The sequence below is a fragment of the Nilaparvata lugens genome, chromosome 8, assembly GCF_014356525.2.
Source record: "Nilaparvata lugens isolate BPH chromosome 8, ASM1435652v1, whole genome shotgun sequence".
Taxonomy (NCBI): Eukaryota; Metazoa; Arthropoda; class Insecta; order Hemiptera; family Delphacidae; genus Nilaparvata; species Nilaparvata lugens.
The window spans coordinates 22,462,259-22,480,835 of record NC_052511.1 but is presented as its reverse complement, the minus strand read 5'-3'; the positions used below and the strand labels follow the sequence as shown (position 1 = coordinate 22,480,835).

Here is an 18,577-nt window from a genome sequence, read left to right as displayed (position 1 = left end):
ATGTTATGTAGACAGTGGCAGTAACTCATCATTAACATGGAAAATTACAACTCAAACAAGACATGTCGATGTGTGATATTTGAGTGACAAAATATGATGGTAGGTCATGACGTCATGACTCACAATGTCACTCAGCTATTCTGTGAGTTTTGTTTCTGTACATACTGAGACCTGAGAACAAACATTACTATCATAAAATGCATATATTTGAAATTATTTTAAACCGTCATATATATGTTGAGCATGATTTTAATGGAAAATAAATGATTTTTTTATATAAATCAAATGTAACATTGATAAATCTAATTTATAAACATGTGGCTTCCGTATATTTGGATTGATAGTAAGTTAGTTACAAGGTAAAATTAGATTATTACTGCAAGGTAATATATAACTATGCAATGAAGTAATTGATCAGTTGTAAGCTGAATATAAAATTTGAAAATCAAATTTTTATTCGTCTTGAAATAACCGTACAAATCGGATCCTACAAAATCAATGCAACGCGAACCGATGAATGAATTTTAAAGCAATAGCCTTACTATAGTACCGTGTCATTTTACGGCGTTTTTATTCAATTCGATTTTTTTTGAACGAAAGTATTCAATGAAAGATAACCTTGATTTGCCATTTAAATCAACAGAGCCGATATGGAGAAACGTTCTCCAGTATGTTCTTTGAATTAAACTTCAGCTGTTTGTTGGAACACAGAATTCTAAATTCACGATGGCATATCAGCTGTTTGTGAAAAATAACTCAGAAATTAAACAAATCGCAGATTAATTGGTAGAGCTTGATGATCGATTTTAGCAAGAAGTATACTTTCTGATAAAGAACTGAACTTTTCAATTCAGTCACAAAAATATTTGTGAAGAAAAATTGATCAAGATTCTGTTGGATTTCCTAATACGTAAGTTGAAATTCAATTATAAAAATAGCTTTATTTATTTATTCCCATTACAAACCCAATCAATAATTATTATTGATTTATTACTTTGACTCCAAGGCAACATTGGAAACATTCAGAAAGAGTTCTGTTTTTCCAAAATAAGCTTAACATTTTTGATTGAAATATTTATTTAAATTTTTTACAAAGAAATAATTACGAAAAAATTAATATAATCTCGACTTTCCAGTGCTTGACAATATAATAGTACATTGATGAATCTTTTTGATGAATTCCCAAATTTGAAAACAATAATATAATTTATTGTTGGCTTCATAATAATCTTAGCCTTCAAACTTCAGTCTATTTCAAAAAATTTAAATATATCCTGTTTCTTCAACTAAGCAAGTATAAACTCATTAAATTTCATAAAAAAAAATTACAAAATCCTATTAATCAATTAAACCATCTCTATCTTGTTAATGACGTATTGCTTCACTATTTATTTTTCCACTGCAGATAAACATTTGGTTATCCTTTGCTTTATAATTAACATTTTTATGTAATGCAATATGACCACTCTTATGAATGAATATCAATCACCCCTGGTATCAAATATTATACCTATATACAGAGTGTTTAAGAACACCCTTCCAATACTCTAGGGCATTGTTCCTGGGTAAGAGACGTAATTAAATTGTCCGGAAGTCTTCAGTTACTCACACAGCGGCCATTTTGCTTTTTTCACTCATTATTTTTTCCAAATAATTGTTAAACATACGAAAATGAAACTTTGCGCAATCATGTATAACAACTAGACAAAGCTTAAAAAAATTATGATAATTTTTCACAATTTAATAGCTTGAAAACCGTTGATTTTACAAAAAATTACAAAAATAACTTTTTTCAGTCAATTTGATTACCTATCAATTAGTACCTAATTTTTCAAGATAGGACCAATATTGACTGATATATGGCAGCTTTAGTGGTTGGTGATCCACCTTTAGAGGGTTATGTAACGTTATTTTACTGTTTGGAAATTCCTAAAATCGCTTACTATTAACATGCAATGCAAATAGAGATTATTGCATCATTGAGGCGACTCTATTAGCAGGCCTTGGTTTGCAATACAACAAACTTTCAGTAGTTATCTATCACTAATAAAGCTGCCATATCTCAGTTATTATTGGTTCAATCACAATAAAATTAGGTACCAATCGATAGGTAATTGAATGTACTGAAAAAAGTAATTTTTTGTAAAACCAACGGTTTCTGAGCTATTCAAGAAACGAAAATTTCAATGGCCGCCATTTTGTTTTATGGATTTGAAAAATTATTATAATATCTTTCTATCTTTGTCTAGTTATAAATAATTGTACAAAGTTCCAATTTCGTATGTTCAACCATTAAAAAAGTAAAAAAATAATAAGTGAAAAAAGCAAAATGACCGCTGTGTGAGTAACTGAAGACTTCCGGACAATTTAAATATGATATTTAGATATGTTTCTTACCCAGGAAAAATTCCCTAGAGTATTGGAAGGGTGTTCGTAAACACCCTGTATACCTACTATACTAATACTGAACCTATCCCATAATTCTATTCCAATACTAATCCTATTCTCATTCCAAAAGGTGATAAAAGATGACTGACAGAAAAACCGTAATCAAAAACGCTGACATGTCAGAAGAGATGCAGCAAGATGCCGTTGATTGCGCCGTGCAAGGCATGGAGAAGTTCAATGTAGAAAAAGATATTGCAGCTTTCATCAAAAAAGAGTTTGACAAGAAGTACAGTCCAACCTGGCACTGCATTGTGGGCAGAAACTTCGGCAGCTATGTCACTCACGAGACGAGGCATTTCATCTACTTCTATCTGGGACAGGTTGCTGTTCTGCTATTTAAAAGTGGATAATAAAATATTAATATTCAACAAAATTCTCTGCGAAACATTTGCTGAAATGTTTTAGAAAAAATAATGAGATACATCAATTCTGGAAAACAAAAATTGATATAATATTTGTGTAGAGAATAGTTGGGGGAGTTGTGCTTGATGAAAGTCATCAATACACAACAAAAACTTTTGTCTTATCCAAATACTTGACGTGAACTCTTAGTATGTGAGAGCTATGAATTTCGATTTGAGTCCTTGAAATTTTAATTTTATCTTCTTGGATATTTGATTTATTATCTGAGTTTAAACTTTGAATAATTCAATTCCTAATTTATTTTGATAGTTTACCAACCTTCCTGAAATGTTGTGAAAGTAATAAATCTAGGTTTAATCCATGATTTCTGTAATTTTTATTTCATCTATCTTAAATCGATTATTTATGAAGCTATCTGATAATCATAATATTGATGAATTATTGATTTTCCTTTTATTTATTTGATTCTTTTGTACCTGCTAGTAAGCAATCACGAACTCATATTTGAGATAATGACATGACTCATTAAGTCATAAAATTATAATTAAGTCATAATTAACTCATTAAGTCATAAGTCATAATGCTTGAATTTTCTAGCTGATTTTCTAGCAATGGTTCAAAACATCTTGTTCCCCAAACATAGTAAACAATCACGAACTCATATTTGAGATAATGACATGACTCATTAAGTCATAATTACTCATTAAGTCATAATTCATAATGCTTGAATTTTCTAGCTGATTTTCTAGCAATGGTTCAAAACATCTTGTTCCCCAAACATAGGGAATACTTGGAAGAAGGGTAAATTTTTAATTGAAATGAAATAATACATTCTCAGTTGAAACAATGTTCTACGATGTAAAACATTCTCTCGCTCTACTATTATACTTAAACAGAAGCCATACGATTATATCTAGGTGATAGATGAACAAACTAGAATTAATTTGATTGTTTTAAAGGCAATACTATTCTTTTTCACGAGAAACCTTTCAATTGAATGTTGATTCAGTTTATTCCAATTTTATTCAATAAGAAAAAAAATCATGTTGGGGTGTGCGCCATAGAACGAAAGGAAAGAAAACACCTAGCCATTGGATTTCCCATTGTGTCCTACGCTTGACATCAGTTCACTTTATCTTCAATTGATAATATGAGTTAACTATTAGATTTTTTTAATAAAGATTTTCTATTGAATTTGAAATCATTGAACCACATTTTAAATTTGGCTGGACTTTATTTTGAGTGCACCAGTGATCTCTTAATTCGATGATATTGAGTTCCAGTATATAATCAGTTCAGTAAGCTATTTAGTTATTGTAGTTTAATGGCTAGTAAATTTATTCCAGTTTATTTTCGATGGTATCTGTACTGAAATTCTTTACTATCGATAGTACTGGTGCACGCGAAGTAAAGTGTCCCCTAAAATTTTCGACATGATCGGGTTTTACATCACTTTCGATCACTGTAGCAATAATAAAGTAATCTACTCAATTTTTACTTGTGAACGGCTTTTGTTACCAATTCCAATCTCTGCAACTGAAGCCCTTAAAAATCAGCCAATTTCCAATACCTCATCGTCTGGAACAGATTATTAGAGACAGACCAAGAAAGTTGGATTCGCAATAATAATATTCCATTTATCTTCAGATAAAATGATTGAACCTTTTGTTGGAAATCTTAACCCTGAAAAATGTAACCTCTCTGTGGATTTTCTGAGAGGTTGTCGTCTGGAGGATTATTACGTCACTCAAGGTCAAAAGCTTCTCATTATTATTTTGTTGCTTGTGATATTATTTGTGATTCGATATCAAGTTTCACTGAATGTGATATTGTGGGTCTTTATTTGAATCTTTATTTCACGACTATTATGAACAGATCAAAAAGTTGGTTCTTGAGTTATTGTGAGTAATCTTTGTGTTTTGAAGTCGCTTATGAACAAATACAGATTTGTTGTTCTGGAAAATGAATGGAATTGTGTTTGGTAAATTACTGTGGAAGGATATTGCCGTTCTCGATGGGTAGACGGTGATTCAATTTGGTTGAGATGTCTGAATTCATTCATATCATTCGAAGTGCTTTCCACTGTTTATGAATGAGACAATATTAAAGGTCGAAGTTAATAAGAAACTGATTCAATGTCAGGTTTGAAAAGCTGGGTTCATCTTTATTCAGAGAGAAATCTTCACTCTCCTTCATTTTTCCTGGACAATTTCTACTTTTCAATACACGAAATAAAGAGCTCGTGCTTCATATCTTCATCTCACGATCATTGGTTACACAATTTTTACTGTTGGTTATAATTTTTGACAAAAGATAGTTTGTAAAAGATCAATAATTATTTTAACATAGAATTGGAACATTCAGTTCTCTATGGATTTCCTATTGCTTTCTCGAACGTAATGAACTTACATGAACTCGTCGATTCATTCATTCATATGAGTGGGTCGTTGGTCAGTATCATAGATTGCTCATTCCACTTTTTCAAATATTCACTTCCAAATATTAGTTTTATCATAAACAAATGGAACACTTCGCTTAGAAACAAATACTTTCTCTCTGTCTCTAACTTTATTTTTTCTTGGTGTGAGAAAAACTGACTGATTATTTTCAGCTTGACATTCATTATTTTCATCAACTGTGGTAGCTGTTACTTGCTTTTTCAATATCATGAAAGAGAATGGATCTTTATGGGATTGAAAGGCTTTATGCCGTTGGATCACATCAGAACTCTTTGTTTTGTAGCATGTACTTATGTTTATATTGATGATGAAATTTTATTAAGTTTCCTTTTGCAGATTTATAACATCTTTTGCTGTTATTGAAGAACTGAAATTTATTGTCATGATCTAATAAGTGCTGAAGCATAATATGCTTAGTATATTATACTAAGATTATCAAAAATGAGTTCAAGTACCTTCTGAAGAAAATATGAGTAGGAACCCTATAAATTTGTGTAAAGCATAAAGTTGATGTTATCGGATTGAGGGATTGTTAAGAGAAAGTTGCTGGTGATGGACTGCTAGTCACATGAAAGTAATAAAGAAGAGATAGTTTTCATGAGTATTACATAAATTCAGGGAAAAGAAAAGATAAAGAACGATATCTCAAACAATTGAGTAAGAAAAAGGAACATGAGAACAATTTGAAAAGCGGAATTTGAAAACGACTGTAGATGAAGATAAAAAGGAATTTTTTATGTGAATGAAATAACAGTAGGTACAGGACAGTTGGAGATCGATTCCAAGAACATGAAGGGTTAGAAAGAGAATATGGAAGGAAAGTAGGATACAGTTGATAAAGAATGTTGGAAGATGAGAGAGAAAGAGGAACTAGATGCTAAAGAAGTTGAATTACAGAATAGTCGTGAGTGTAAATACTACATGCAAATGTTCCAGTATAACGCCCAGTTCGTAAAGCATGCTTTGGAGATTGTAATGTACAGTATATGGTGGTGTGTAAAAGAAAAGTGAATAATGGGGAAGACGAAGAAGAGGAGAAAGGAAAATGGAAAGAGGAATAAGAAGGAGGATAGAAAAAAAGAAGGCCTGAGAAGGAGAAGGGAGTGTAAGATGAGGATGAGGATAAGAAGGAGCAGCAGGAGGAGGAGGAGGAGGAGGAGGATGGAAGAGGAGGAGGAGGAGGATGAGGTTGGTGAGAAGGCGTAAATGAAGAAGGGAGGCAATGCGATATTGTGGTTAATAGAAGAGCTCTAAAAGCCGCCCCCGTTTTATATATGCGTGGATAGCCCCCGGCTGAACCCAAAACTTTAAATTTCTCCCTGTTTTACATTATTTATCTCGTGGGAATCCCTAAAAATGTTGGCAACCACGTTAATTCTCCAGTGGTTTGCATTGAAAATGTCCCACAGCAACAGAATGACTCAGAATCATGTAAGTTGTAGAATAAGTTGTTCGTCGTGAGTGTCTTCTACAAAATATACACTACTATTGAAATAAATTACTATAAAATGCAATAGTATGGTGACCAAACAATAACTGTGATCCATAGCTGTAGATCTAGTCAATCGTTTAGCAAATTCTCACCAATAACTGAAGCCAAGGATAGGTTGATATTGTCTTATCACTATATTAGTTCTCAGTCTTGCAAATGAAGTATGGGATGAAACAATTCATTGTACAGTTTTGAAGGACATTATGTCCTTGATGAAGGACATCAAGGATGAAGGACATTATGTCCTTCATCGGAAATAATAATTATTACATCCAATATTATTGAAATTCTATTATTTTTCAGCACTCTTATAGAATAACTTTTATAGAATTTCACAAAGTATGTTTCAGTCTTGTAACAGAGATTATTAGAGAGTGAAGAAATAAGTACTATCATGCTCTTGAGAATAGATAATTTTAGCAGCTTTCCACAAGTTATCTCCAAAACAAATACACATGGGACCCATTTACAGTATTACCATCATGACACATCATGATTCATTGATAATGGTAATGATCAACATCTACATAAACACGAACACATCCATGAAAACCCAGCAACACAAGACAAACATATGTCTACAACACATGCATGAAAAAAGCACATCACAAACATATACGTATACAAACACACCCATTCGACGTCCAGTTAGTAATTTGCCTGGGTGACTGCAAGAAGCTTAACTGAAATTAATGATTCTGTAGTTGGAGCAGTGAAAATGAGAGGGAACTCACACAGGATTTTCTTTTTTCATGTGTCGGTCGGTACAGTCTTATTTTATTCACAAGGATGTGAGGATGTGAGGATGTAAGGATGAGTTGCAATGATGTGATTTGGGGGTTTGCTGAATCATTGCTTCACAATTCTTCCTCGGATTAGGACTATATTGACTTGAAAAACAATTTGATGAGTCTGTTGTGATGGAATGGTTTTCAGGAGATTTCAGATTATATTGACTGTGTTGAAACAAATGAGGAATTGACATTTAATTGTACTCCAAAGGCCATTTGCTTGAAAAATCTAAGCAAATCAGCTATTGTAGCGTAGCTTCATTACTTCAATACAAGTTCAGTGGATTGTGAAAACTAGGACAAAACACTAACGAAAGCCTCGATAAGACATGTTATGTACTTAAGCCTATATTCATCAGCGTTTACCTCATTCTAAATTTATTCCTGATTACTCATTATTTGTTTCAAGGTTTGGCTGTACAATTTTAATCAATATCATGAATGGATCCAAGTTCATAGGATATAATATTTGAGAGAGAAATGTTAATAGAAGTTAACCCAGGGTCTTGAGCAGTAATTGATATTTCTCATTACCGACTGTTCCAATCAACCCCATTAGAAACTTCTTCCTGCAATAATTTTGAATTCCCTCCACTTCTAAAGACGGTCCAGATATAAAAATTCTCAGCTTGAAAAGGGGGAAGTTAGAAACCTTTCAACGGTGGCCTCTGATTCCATTTCTAGAGAAACAAAAATGAAGAAGAAAAGAACGTGGGATCAAAGGAAAAGAATATTTTCAAGACAAAACTCTGCTGAAGACCTCTACCGTACTTATTTCTTTCCAAAGCAATTTTTCTCACTCTTCATCGCGTTTTTATCCGTTTTCGTAACTTATTCTCTTCCTTATTTGAAGGGAAGGGCGGCGACAGCAGCCTTTAACATGGAAAACAGTTCTGTTGTTTCCATGAACAAAAAACAGCTTACTTTACTCACGTACAACGGATGATGAGGATGAAGAGGAGGAGAGGGTATTGGAGGAGTGGGAGTGGAAGCTATAGAAGGACGGGTGGAGGAGGAGGAGGAGGAGGAGGAGGAGGAGGAGCAGGAGGAGGAGGAGGAGGAGGAGGAGGAGCTGCAGGATAGATTAGAAAATACTGTTTTTCAAGATTATTGAGTAGATGAACTGAAATTTTGAACAATGATCTGGGCACTATTGTTGCACAAGATTAAGTTTGAGGAGCTGTGGTCTAAAAGTCTAGGCTATGTTGCAATTCGTGGAAAACGTACTTTCTATAATAGGAACTATTATTGGCAACCTCATTTATAGGATTTCCGATTCTTTGCAATTCATTTTATTCGAAATGAAAATATTCTTTATCTTATAAACGGTTCAAATTAAAGATGTATTGTAAAGTACAAATTCCATAATAAAACTCAAAATACGACTTTTAAGATACTTTTCGAACAATATTTTGATTATCTCGTTCAGGATATTATTGTTGTATAGCACAGCTTCAGGCAAATCACATGAGAGGCATTCGTTACAAACCTGTATCTTATAGTAAGATCAAACTCGAGGACTTGATCAAGACGTGCTTCGCGAAGTCCCGAACCTGACACAACTAGTTACTTAGCGCTGCTTTGCAATTTCGATTGTGGTTTGATGCGATTACCAGCCCCTTAACTGAAAGCGTTGTTTGAACATGATAAACAAATTTGCAAATTGGGATATAGAATTTGAGGTGTGACGTCATATTCATTTGATTGTGGAGGGAGTATGTGTGTGAATGTGAGAGTTGTAGATACTGGTTGGAAGATTTATATAGATTGTGGGAAATGATTGATTGAAGGAAGATGAGTGAATCTAATCATACTCTCAAACAGTGCTGTTTTATGTAACAATATAGGTTCCGGTATGCAATGTGCCAGGTGGTTAGAGAGATGTTCTGCCCCTAGGAAAACTTTTATAATTTAGCCTGAAAAATGGTGTTTCAAATCTATTTGAGAGCTAGGGAAAAAAGAAAAGGGAACATTTACAAATCTTTCATTTTTGTCCCAAGAGGTACCGGTACGGCTTACCAGCGCGTACTTTCATAAATATAGCACTGCTCTCGAATAGAGCAGAACCAAGTCCAGCTTCAAGCACAAGAAGACACACCCACAAATCAATCCCATTCACACTAAGCATTACAACTCAACATAAATAAATAAATAAACTCAAAATCCTGAAGTAGTTTAATGCTTCATACGTGACAAAACGTTCTTATTCAACAGCACAACATAAAACACATAAGGCTTATTGCTTCAAGATCACAATACAAAACAAATCGACACTTTCAAGACACTAATTAAGTCAGGCTTGTTATCTAACCTATATAGAGAAGCCTGACTTATGTGGTTTCTCAGGTGAACTTTGTATTCACCTTCAAAGAATAAGATTCTGCATTAAACCTATTTTGACCAAAAAATGACTTGATGTTATTTCTGAAATGACCCGTTCCTATAAGAACAACACACATCATTCAATGCAGCGGCGGAGAGCATTGTATACAGTTTAATTCTCTCCACCAAGCTTATGCTATTTGAAGTATTGAATAATAATGTAATGATAATCCTCAATCCATTCAGTTTGATTGTGCGTTATAACTCTTACTAGTTAGGAATAGAAGTATTAATGCTATTATTGTTCAATTTATTATTTTTTAGTAAGGAATGTTCTTTATTTGAATTGATTGTGGTGAATTGCATTTGTGTTTTATAGTTAAATGTTTGAACCTACTTTATACGAATAAATTTTAATTTGAATTCTGCATACCTACCATACACAACAAAATGTGTATTCTGTAAATAATTATATACCGTGTTCTAGGAAACATCTTTTCATGGACAAATCAAGACCCATGATCACAGTATTTTGAAAAATGAAAGGATTTTCTAAGCAATCTTGCTAGTATTCGGAGAAAGCAATTTTCTTTATTTTTTTCCTTATTATTATTTACTTTTTTCTGTTAATCGATTTAACTGAATGATTTATCGTTTCTATGATTTGGTGTTTACTTTCCTTGCCCTATTACCATAGGTAAGGAAAGTATTGCTTTCCAAAAAAAAATTAAGGTACCCTAATTTCAAGTTTTCTATACGTTTCAAGATCCCCTGAGTCCAAAAACATGATTTTTGTGTATTGGTCTCTGTGTGTGTGTGTGTGTGTGTGGTGTGTGTGTGTGTGTGTGTGTGTGTGTGTGTGTGTGTGTGTGTGTGTGTGTGTGTGTGTGTGTATGTGTGTGTGTATGTCTGTGAACACGATAACTCCATTCCTAATCAACCGATTGACTTGAAATTTTAAACTCTAGGTCCTTATACCATGAGGATCCGACAATAAGAAATTCAATAAAATTGAATTCAAAATGGCGGAAAAAATGGCGGATAATTACTAAAAAACCATGTTTATCACGGTTTTCTCGAAAACGGCTCTAACGATTTTCTTCAAATTTATACCATGGATAGCTATTTATAAGCCCTATCAACTGAAATGAGTCTCATTTCTGGGAAAATTTCAGGAGCTCCGTAATATTCTTGAGAAAAATGGCGGATAACTACTAAAAAACCATGTTTTTCACGATTTTCTCAAAAAAAAACTTGACCGATTTTTTCAAATTCATACCCTGTATAGTTATTTATCAGCTCTATCAACGGGCATGAGTCTCCTTTCTGGGAAACTAATGGGGGGTCCACCCCATCTTTGAGAAATGGACTAAGTAACCTCCTTCTCGTGCATGACGTAGGTAGGTAGCGCAGTTCATAAAAAGAACACATAGTCGAGATATTTCATTTGTAGAACAGCTGTTTTGACGACTTTAAAAAAATGGCGACTAAAAAAATCATCGAATTTCACAATAATTTACACAAAGGAAAAAGTACTCTGAAAACAATTATATATACACATATACAGAAATCTGATCGTAGTTTCAAATATGAGCAAGGAAAGTTGTGTGAGTGTACCACACCAGATTTTTACTTATTGATATTTTTTTCCTAATTTTTTCCTCTTAGACATAATATTTCGTTTGAATTTTCAACTTTCTTCTTTTTACGGTTAAGTGCTGAAGGGGAGGTTATCCTTGATACCCTCTCTGAGAATGGACTTCTTAAGGTCCAAACTTCACCGTTTCATGTGAAAACATTACAGTAGTACCTTAACTTTTGCATTTTTCATCATTATTCTTGCTCAATATTATTGTAGAACTCATCAGTTTAATATGATTCAGCATGTCATTTTACCGCTACTGGTATTTATTTTTAACGCTAGAACGTAAGTTGAATTATGTTTTGTTAAACACATGAATAAAGGAATCTGAATCTGAGGCAAAAGCAAATAACTTCTTGGTCTTATGAGCCGAAAATTCAGCAACTAGTACTAGGAGCCACCAGTGATGCTATCTTGTTCAACGCTTGAATGGTTATACACTACATTCATTGACAAAAACAATAATCATATACTCATACTCATATCACAGAAGAAAGAAGATAATAATGTGTTTGGTTTTCAAACCGATTGATTGATTGAGTACTTTATTCATGTAGATTACAACAATATATACAATATATACCGACAGAGATATCTTCATGTGTTTTCTATCCTCAGTGCTCATATGTTTCTTGCTCAAATAATTTACGAGTATAATCAACTTTTTTTAAATAAGTTCGAAATAATACACAGAATAATATAATATGCTACGAATAATGAAACTTCAATGCACACGTATCCACTTAAATTTATACACTTGTAAACGAGAGTACACTCAATGCACTCAAAATTGAACCCTCATACACTCTCAATAATTGATCCATCAATGTTGATGCGTTCCATCAAAGAGTGACGATGTTACGTGCAGGTGTTGCTCAAATTGAATATTTCAGCCAATCATTGTACATCAAACGTTACATAATATCCATCTCATCCAATTATTTTGCTGCCAACAGCCAGCCAATCAGAATGTTGCAAGCGTCACAGTTGAATTTGTTACATCTCGCTGATGATCGCGAAACATACTTTTAATGGTGTTACTCTTTGATCGCCGAGACGTGATCAAAATTTTCCGATTGTTGATGGAATACTGTTTCATCAATTAATAAAATTCTTTAATGATAATCACTTCGAACTGTCAGGAATCCTTATGAATAACATCAATGAATTCCATTGAACCAATGCTGAAAGTTAGAAGTGAATCTCACTATAATTATTTTTGCTGAACTCATTGATGGCTGGAGAGTCTGAAATAAATTACACTTCGAATTATTCTATCAAGTATAAATGTTTGGGATGACCCAGACTGATACTTGGTGAAGTAGAATTTAATAATTATTGATCACTCCACTATTGGCTGAAGAGTATAAAGTTAACTCCACTGGAGATTCTATCATGTGTATAAAGTATTGTTTATGAGTGATTTGAAATAGTTTGATTGATATTCCATTTATTATTTGCTACAAAGTGGAACAAATCGCACTGAAGATTCTATCAAGTATGGACTATTTTGAGAGTACAGGGCTATTTTTGAAGGTAAATGAAATAATGATTGTTTCATTTATTGTTAGAGTATGTAACAAATTTAACAGTTGATTCCATCTAGTGTAAATGCTTCCAAAATTAAAGAGGTAGGATTGAACAGTGATGGAATAATAGTTATAATGATGATGGAATATCAGGAATCAATGTATTTCCAGACTACGATAGTATTATTTTAGTATCAATATAAACAAACGCATTATTTTAGAAGAGGCTCAAAATGAATCGGTATCCAAGATCTCATCAAAATTTCGAAATTTTGTAGTGAGCTATTGGGTGCTTTAATGTATATTATTTAATACTGTATTGTACAGTATTGCAATTAACTTGAAAGCTCCAAATAAAGCTACTTTTTCAGTCTGAAACACTTTTTTTATTATTCTCCAATTATTTGGTACCGTATCAATTCCAATCCTATTAGTTGGTTTGAATACTTTTTCAATCTACATGGATGCACATTGATTAAACGTTGCCTCCTGTGATATACAATATGATTTGAGTTTTTAGAAGTACCGGATCGTATCAGTGTTGAAGTAGCTATTTTAAATTTTAATGAGTTTCTATTGATGCCGTTTTTCATTTCATTTGATATTGTTATTTCAATGAGTCTTGTTGATGTGTCTTTGATCTTGAATAGGGATTGCGATTGAGTTTACACGATGAAACAAGAAAATATATAAAAAATATTTTTTCATTAATAATAATAATTATCATTGAAGATTGAATTTTATTTAGAGACAAGTTTCTTATGGATGGTATTCTGTGGTACCTTAAAATAACGTAATAAAAGTAAAAATTTCGTAGAATGACTTCTAATGGTGATTCTAGATGTTGAAACAAAAAATAATGAAATGAATTCATGATCATAATCTTTTATTTACTTTATAAATTTGTTTTTATAATATGTTTCTGTATCCCAATCGTTCTGAGCCTTCCTTCTTGTATTTGAGTAGGTAATGAACAAGGAATATTTGAACGAGGAAATTAATAAAAAATATGTGATGTTTCCGAGAAGTTAGTAGAGTTTCGATTAAGAAATTGATTTTTTTAATATTTCTGTGATTGGTTATTTTTAAACTTTGGGATAGCGCGACCTGATGAAGAATGATATTGAAATGTCAAAATAATTATTGGAAATCCATGCTGTTATCTGGAAATTGTTATTTCTTGTATCATCTCCGTCTTTTAGAATAAGGTAGTCTCAGTCCGTGTCACCACCCACTGGCCAATTGACCGAATTGAATAATGCTACTGATGGTGGGAATAGGACGAAATAGTTCGAATGAATGATTGTTTCCGATTATCTCCTTGTATTCAGGTTGTTTTTCTGTTTGTGAAAGTTACAAACCTTTCAAGAATTTATTGGACTCTTGATTATTCCATTCAAATTCGACATTTTATCCTTGTCACATACCAAAGTCACACTACATCATCTTTCTTTTTTCCACCGCAAATCCAACCGCAAAATTCCCCACAACCCTCCTACTCAGTTTTTCAAAATTTTCTCTCATTTTTGTGTTCCATTAGGGCTGTTTGTTTGGCGGCCCCTGCTTTGTTATGAATATGACGCTATGGGCGATTCATGTCTCTCTCTCTGTCAGTGACATATGTCAACTCACATGTATATGTCTGAATGAACACCACATCTTCTACAATGCTCGACTGATATTAAAATATAAAGATATAGGTATAAAATATAGATGTATATCTGGGAAAAGAGTGTTATATAGAGGTATACATTATCAGCATCATTCCAGAGACCTTGATGGAACTTTTCAGCGCGAATTCAGCTTTTCATAAAAGAGGCATTCCAGCTTTTTTAATAGGCTACCTGTTTGCGTTCTCCAAGTGAATGAACTCTATGACATGTGTGGGATAGGTGTATTATCCATTGGAACATTTGTTTTGTTGTGCGTATTCGCAGAAAATGAACTTGTCTCGAGGAATGTATCCATTCAGGAAAATATGGTGTTTCACAAGCTTTTTGTGCGAGATGAATAATTGTTTCCTGACTATCTCGTTGTATTCAGGATGTATCTTTGTTTTAAACGTGTTTGAAAGAAAGGTTGTTGTGGTATTGGAGAACTGAGAAATGACTTTCTAGTGGTTTGGAACTCATCTAACACTTTGGACCTATTCTATCTATCTGATTGAGAGGGTCAGGCAGAGCGCACAGAACACAGTTATGAAGCTCAGATGCTTAGCAATTCATGATTTTATCCCAACTTTTAGAGACAACAATATTTAAGCAAACTGATTGACATGTAGAGAATCTTCCAAATTATCCTCGAGAACGCAGCTCTCATCGATTTGAATTTCCTTATTGTAATGTTACAATAATGTGAAAGTTTCAGCTTCAAACTATTAATCAAAGGAATTTGATTGATTTTGATCTTCTCAATATACTACACCGTCCCTGATCATCCCACTTTTTTGAGTTCATTTTTTCTCTTCTATTTTATCCACTATTCTCTTACATTATCTGCTATTCTATTCTCTTATTGGCTCATGTACATACCAACGTTTCTTCTTGGCAATATCCTTCTCCATTTCTTAATCTCAACCTCTTTGTTCTCCTATTTCCTCTCCACACACACACACACACACTCAATCATTATCATGATCACACACTCACGCCCATGCACGCACGTCCGCCGCGATTACGAAGTGCGACTTTCAATAGAGTTTGAAACAGACTTGAAGCAGAACCAGTTGTGATGGCTTTAGCCAAGTTACTCGTGGCAAGTTGCACTCGTGATGTTACAGTTACATGTTGCTACAATGAGCCATGATGCCTGCCTGCATACCAACCAAACATTTCTGTAACATACATGTAACATATTTAGATACCCTTCTACATATACATGTACGTAAACTCAGATAGACTATATGTCTGTGATGTACGATGTCTAAGGATTTCTATAGATGCCCTTCAAGCTTCTATACTCCTGTTCTTGTTGGTTCCAATTCTCACTTTGAAGTTGTTATTGTGTAGATCTGTATTTATTGGTGTTCGAAGACGACCTTCACTGATCAATCGATTATAATTGTTGTTAGATGTTAGATTGCTGCTTGGTGAAACAATATATCAGGGTTGTGCGTGCAGAAGATCAAAAACTCCGAAATCCTTGCTCGTATAACTTGCTGACACAACCATCTATGGGCGTGTCCTGTTGGTGTAATCTCAGCCTGATTGGTCGAATATATAACACATCTATGCACACATTGTATACATGCATGTATGCAGCTACAGTATTTGTATTGTATTTCCCAGAAACGTTCTATGATTCCACTCGACCACATATTATTATTCTACTGTACTTGAAATGCTTTAGATAAGTGGCTCTCAAGCTGGGAGACGCACCCCCTCCTGGGAGTCGTGGAAGGATTTCTGGGGAGAGGGCGTGATCTCTCCTGTTAAAATAATAAATACTAATACAAATAGAGCGAAAAATGCCATTAAAAGAATAATCAGAATTCTCATTATCATTAGATTATCAGAATCTCAGATCTTCAAGATGCTTAAGAATCCTTTAAATTAACATCACCAATTTCAACTAAATTTAGTTTCTCTTTATTTTAAATGAAATCATCAAATCTAATAATTTGTGATAGTTTCATGTAGTATACTTCAATCCCAAAAACCTGTAGTTAACTGGAAAATATGAAATTGTATTAATTTGGTACTTGTGAAGCAATCAACTCGATTCATTTCTGTGGCGAAGTAGGATGTTGTCTCTCAGGTGCTGACACATTTCTCGAAATAATATGACAGATGGAAGATGAATGTCTCCAACTGAAATTCATTTCGTAGCCTTCATGCTCCCAAACAAAATCATTTCCAATTCTCTAATACGCATCTTCTATGGGTGAATGACTTTCTCTGAGTTTTCCCAAACGGTATATTAAGTCATAAAGATAATAATATAGCATAAGTAGTATCTCATGGTAGGGGGCGTTTATGTTTCCAATTCTACTGTTTACTCAAACTGATAGTACACGTAGTTCTCCTTTGTGACGCTGGTAGTCTTTCATACTGTGCCGTTTTTACACTCTCACCCCGGCCAAAACAGTAATCAGCTTGAGTTAACAAAAATCGGCTTGAAATTTGGAACATAAACAACCTATACCATAGGATATTCTTATGTTATATTTTCTCTATGATTAAGTTCATCAATGAGTTCGTACTTCATTCTTGCTGATTATGAATATAGTATAACTGTACACTCTATAATTACCAACTTTACAAACTTCGAATTCAGAATATAATACCGTGAGTAAAATTTCAACAAGAATATTATCTTCTTTGATATTGTGCTACGTTATTCACATTATTTTTTGATGTCATTTAAAAATAGTATCAGTTCATATTCAATAACATGACTGTTAGAATAGAATAGAATAGAATAGACTTTATTTGTCATAAAAACAAATACAGACATACTGTTGGAAACACAATATTGATTGTAAATAAAACAATAATACAATAAAAGTTTAAAACTAAATCATAATAATTATGGCAAATTTACTGAGCGCAAAGAAAATAAATTTTCCGTCCGCGCACAGGAGTATCATATCAACAACAATATAATGAATATTAGAATATTGACAAAAATAAAAAGAAAATAAGAAGCAAATAATATATGAAACGAGAGCATAACTAATTATACTAGGCTAAGATGAAACATTTTGTAAATATACTGTATAGGCTACAAAAAAGTATAAAATGAGATGGAGCTACGCAATTAAAAATTGAAAAATTTGAGGATATTCAAAATGATTAGACCTATTAAATTTCTACAACAGTAGAACATTAGAACATTAGCAGGGAACCTCACTGAATACATACTAAAAGGCATGATAACTCAATATGACTTACATGCTAATTTTAAAACATTTTATCAAGGGGTTTTCACATAAATGAATAATCTTATCTCTGAATATGATACCAGCTTTCAATGACATCGATATTGAGAGCAAAAATTACCTTTTTTTATTTTTCTCTTGAAAACAGGAAGAGGATAATTAGCATAAACTATATCCTGTGGCACATGATTGAAAAACCTGCCTTGCAAAAAACAAAAAGATTTTTGAAAGAAAGTGCTATTGGGTCTAGGGATTGGGAACCTATCAGTGAACCTTGTTCTCATTATTCCAGTTTCATGTCCCAAAGTTGCCCCTTGATTTCCACTAGACCAATAGAATTCAGACAGGACCTTGAAGACGTACAGGTGCCTCAGAGGCATGATTTTCATAACCTGGCATGACGATAGAAAATCAACATTCTCTTGATCAGCAATTGCTCTAACTAGAGACTTCTGCAGAGACATTACTGGCCTTAAGTGGGTTATATAAGTACTTCCCCAACAGACCAGCCCATAAGAAAGGCGAGATTGAGCAAGAGCAAAGTAAAGATCTCTCAAAACAAATGTTGGACACATATTTTTCAAACTGAAAATTCTATGCAGTAAGCAACGCAGGTACTTCTTCATGCCGTCTATCTGTCCTTTCCACATCA

At 33.3% G+C, this 18,577-nt stretch overlaps 2 protein-coding genes across 2 annotated transcripts in view; both read left to right on the top strand.

Moving 5' to 3' along the window:
• The window catches only part of LOC111044213, a 66,586-nt gene that overhangs the window by 33,795 nt on the left and 14,214 nt on the right, over window positions 1–18,577 (top strand). The window lies entirely within an intron of this gene.
• Window positions 156–3,175, top strand: LOC111044214 (dynein light chain 2, cytoplasmic). The gene is made up of 2 exons (XM_022329301.2): window positions 156–910; window positions 2,519–3,175. Exon 2 carries the CDS (start codon window positions 2,529–2,531, stop codon window positions 2,796–2,798), a length of 270 nt encoding a protein of 89 aa, XP_022184993.1. The 5' UTR covers window positions 156–910; window positions 2,519–2,528; the 3' UTR covers window positions 2,799–3,175.

Bases quoted from the DNA above. Each gene is read 5' to 3' on its own strand.
- LOC111044214 (XM_022329301.2), top strand. From the start codon at position 2,529: ATGACTGACAGAAAAACCGTAATCAAAAACGCTGACATGTCAGAAGAG.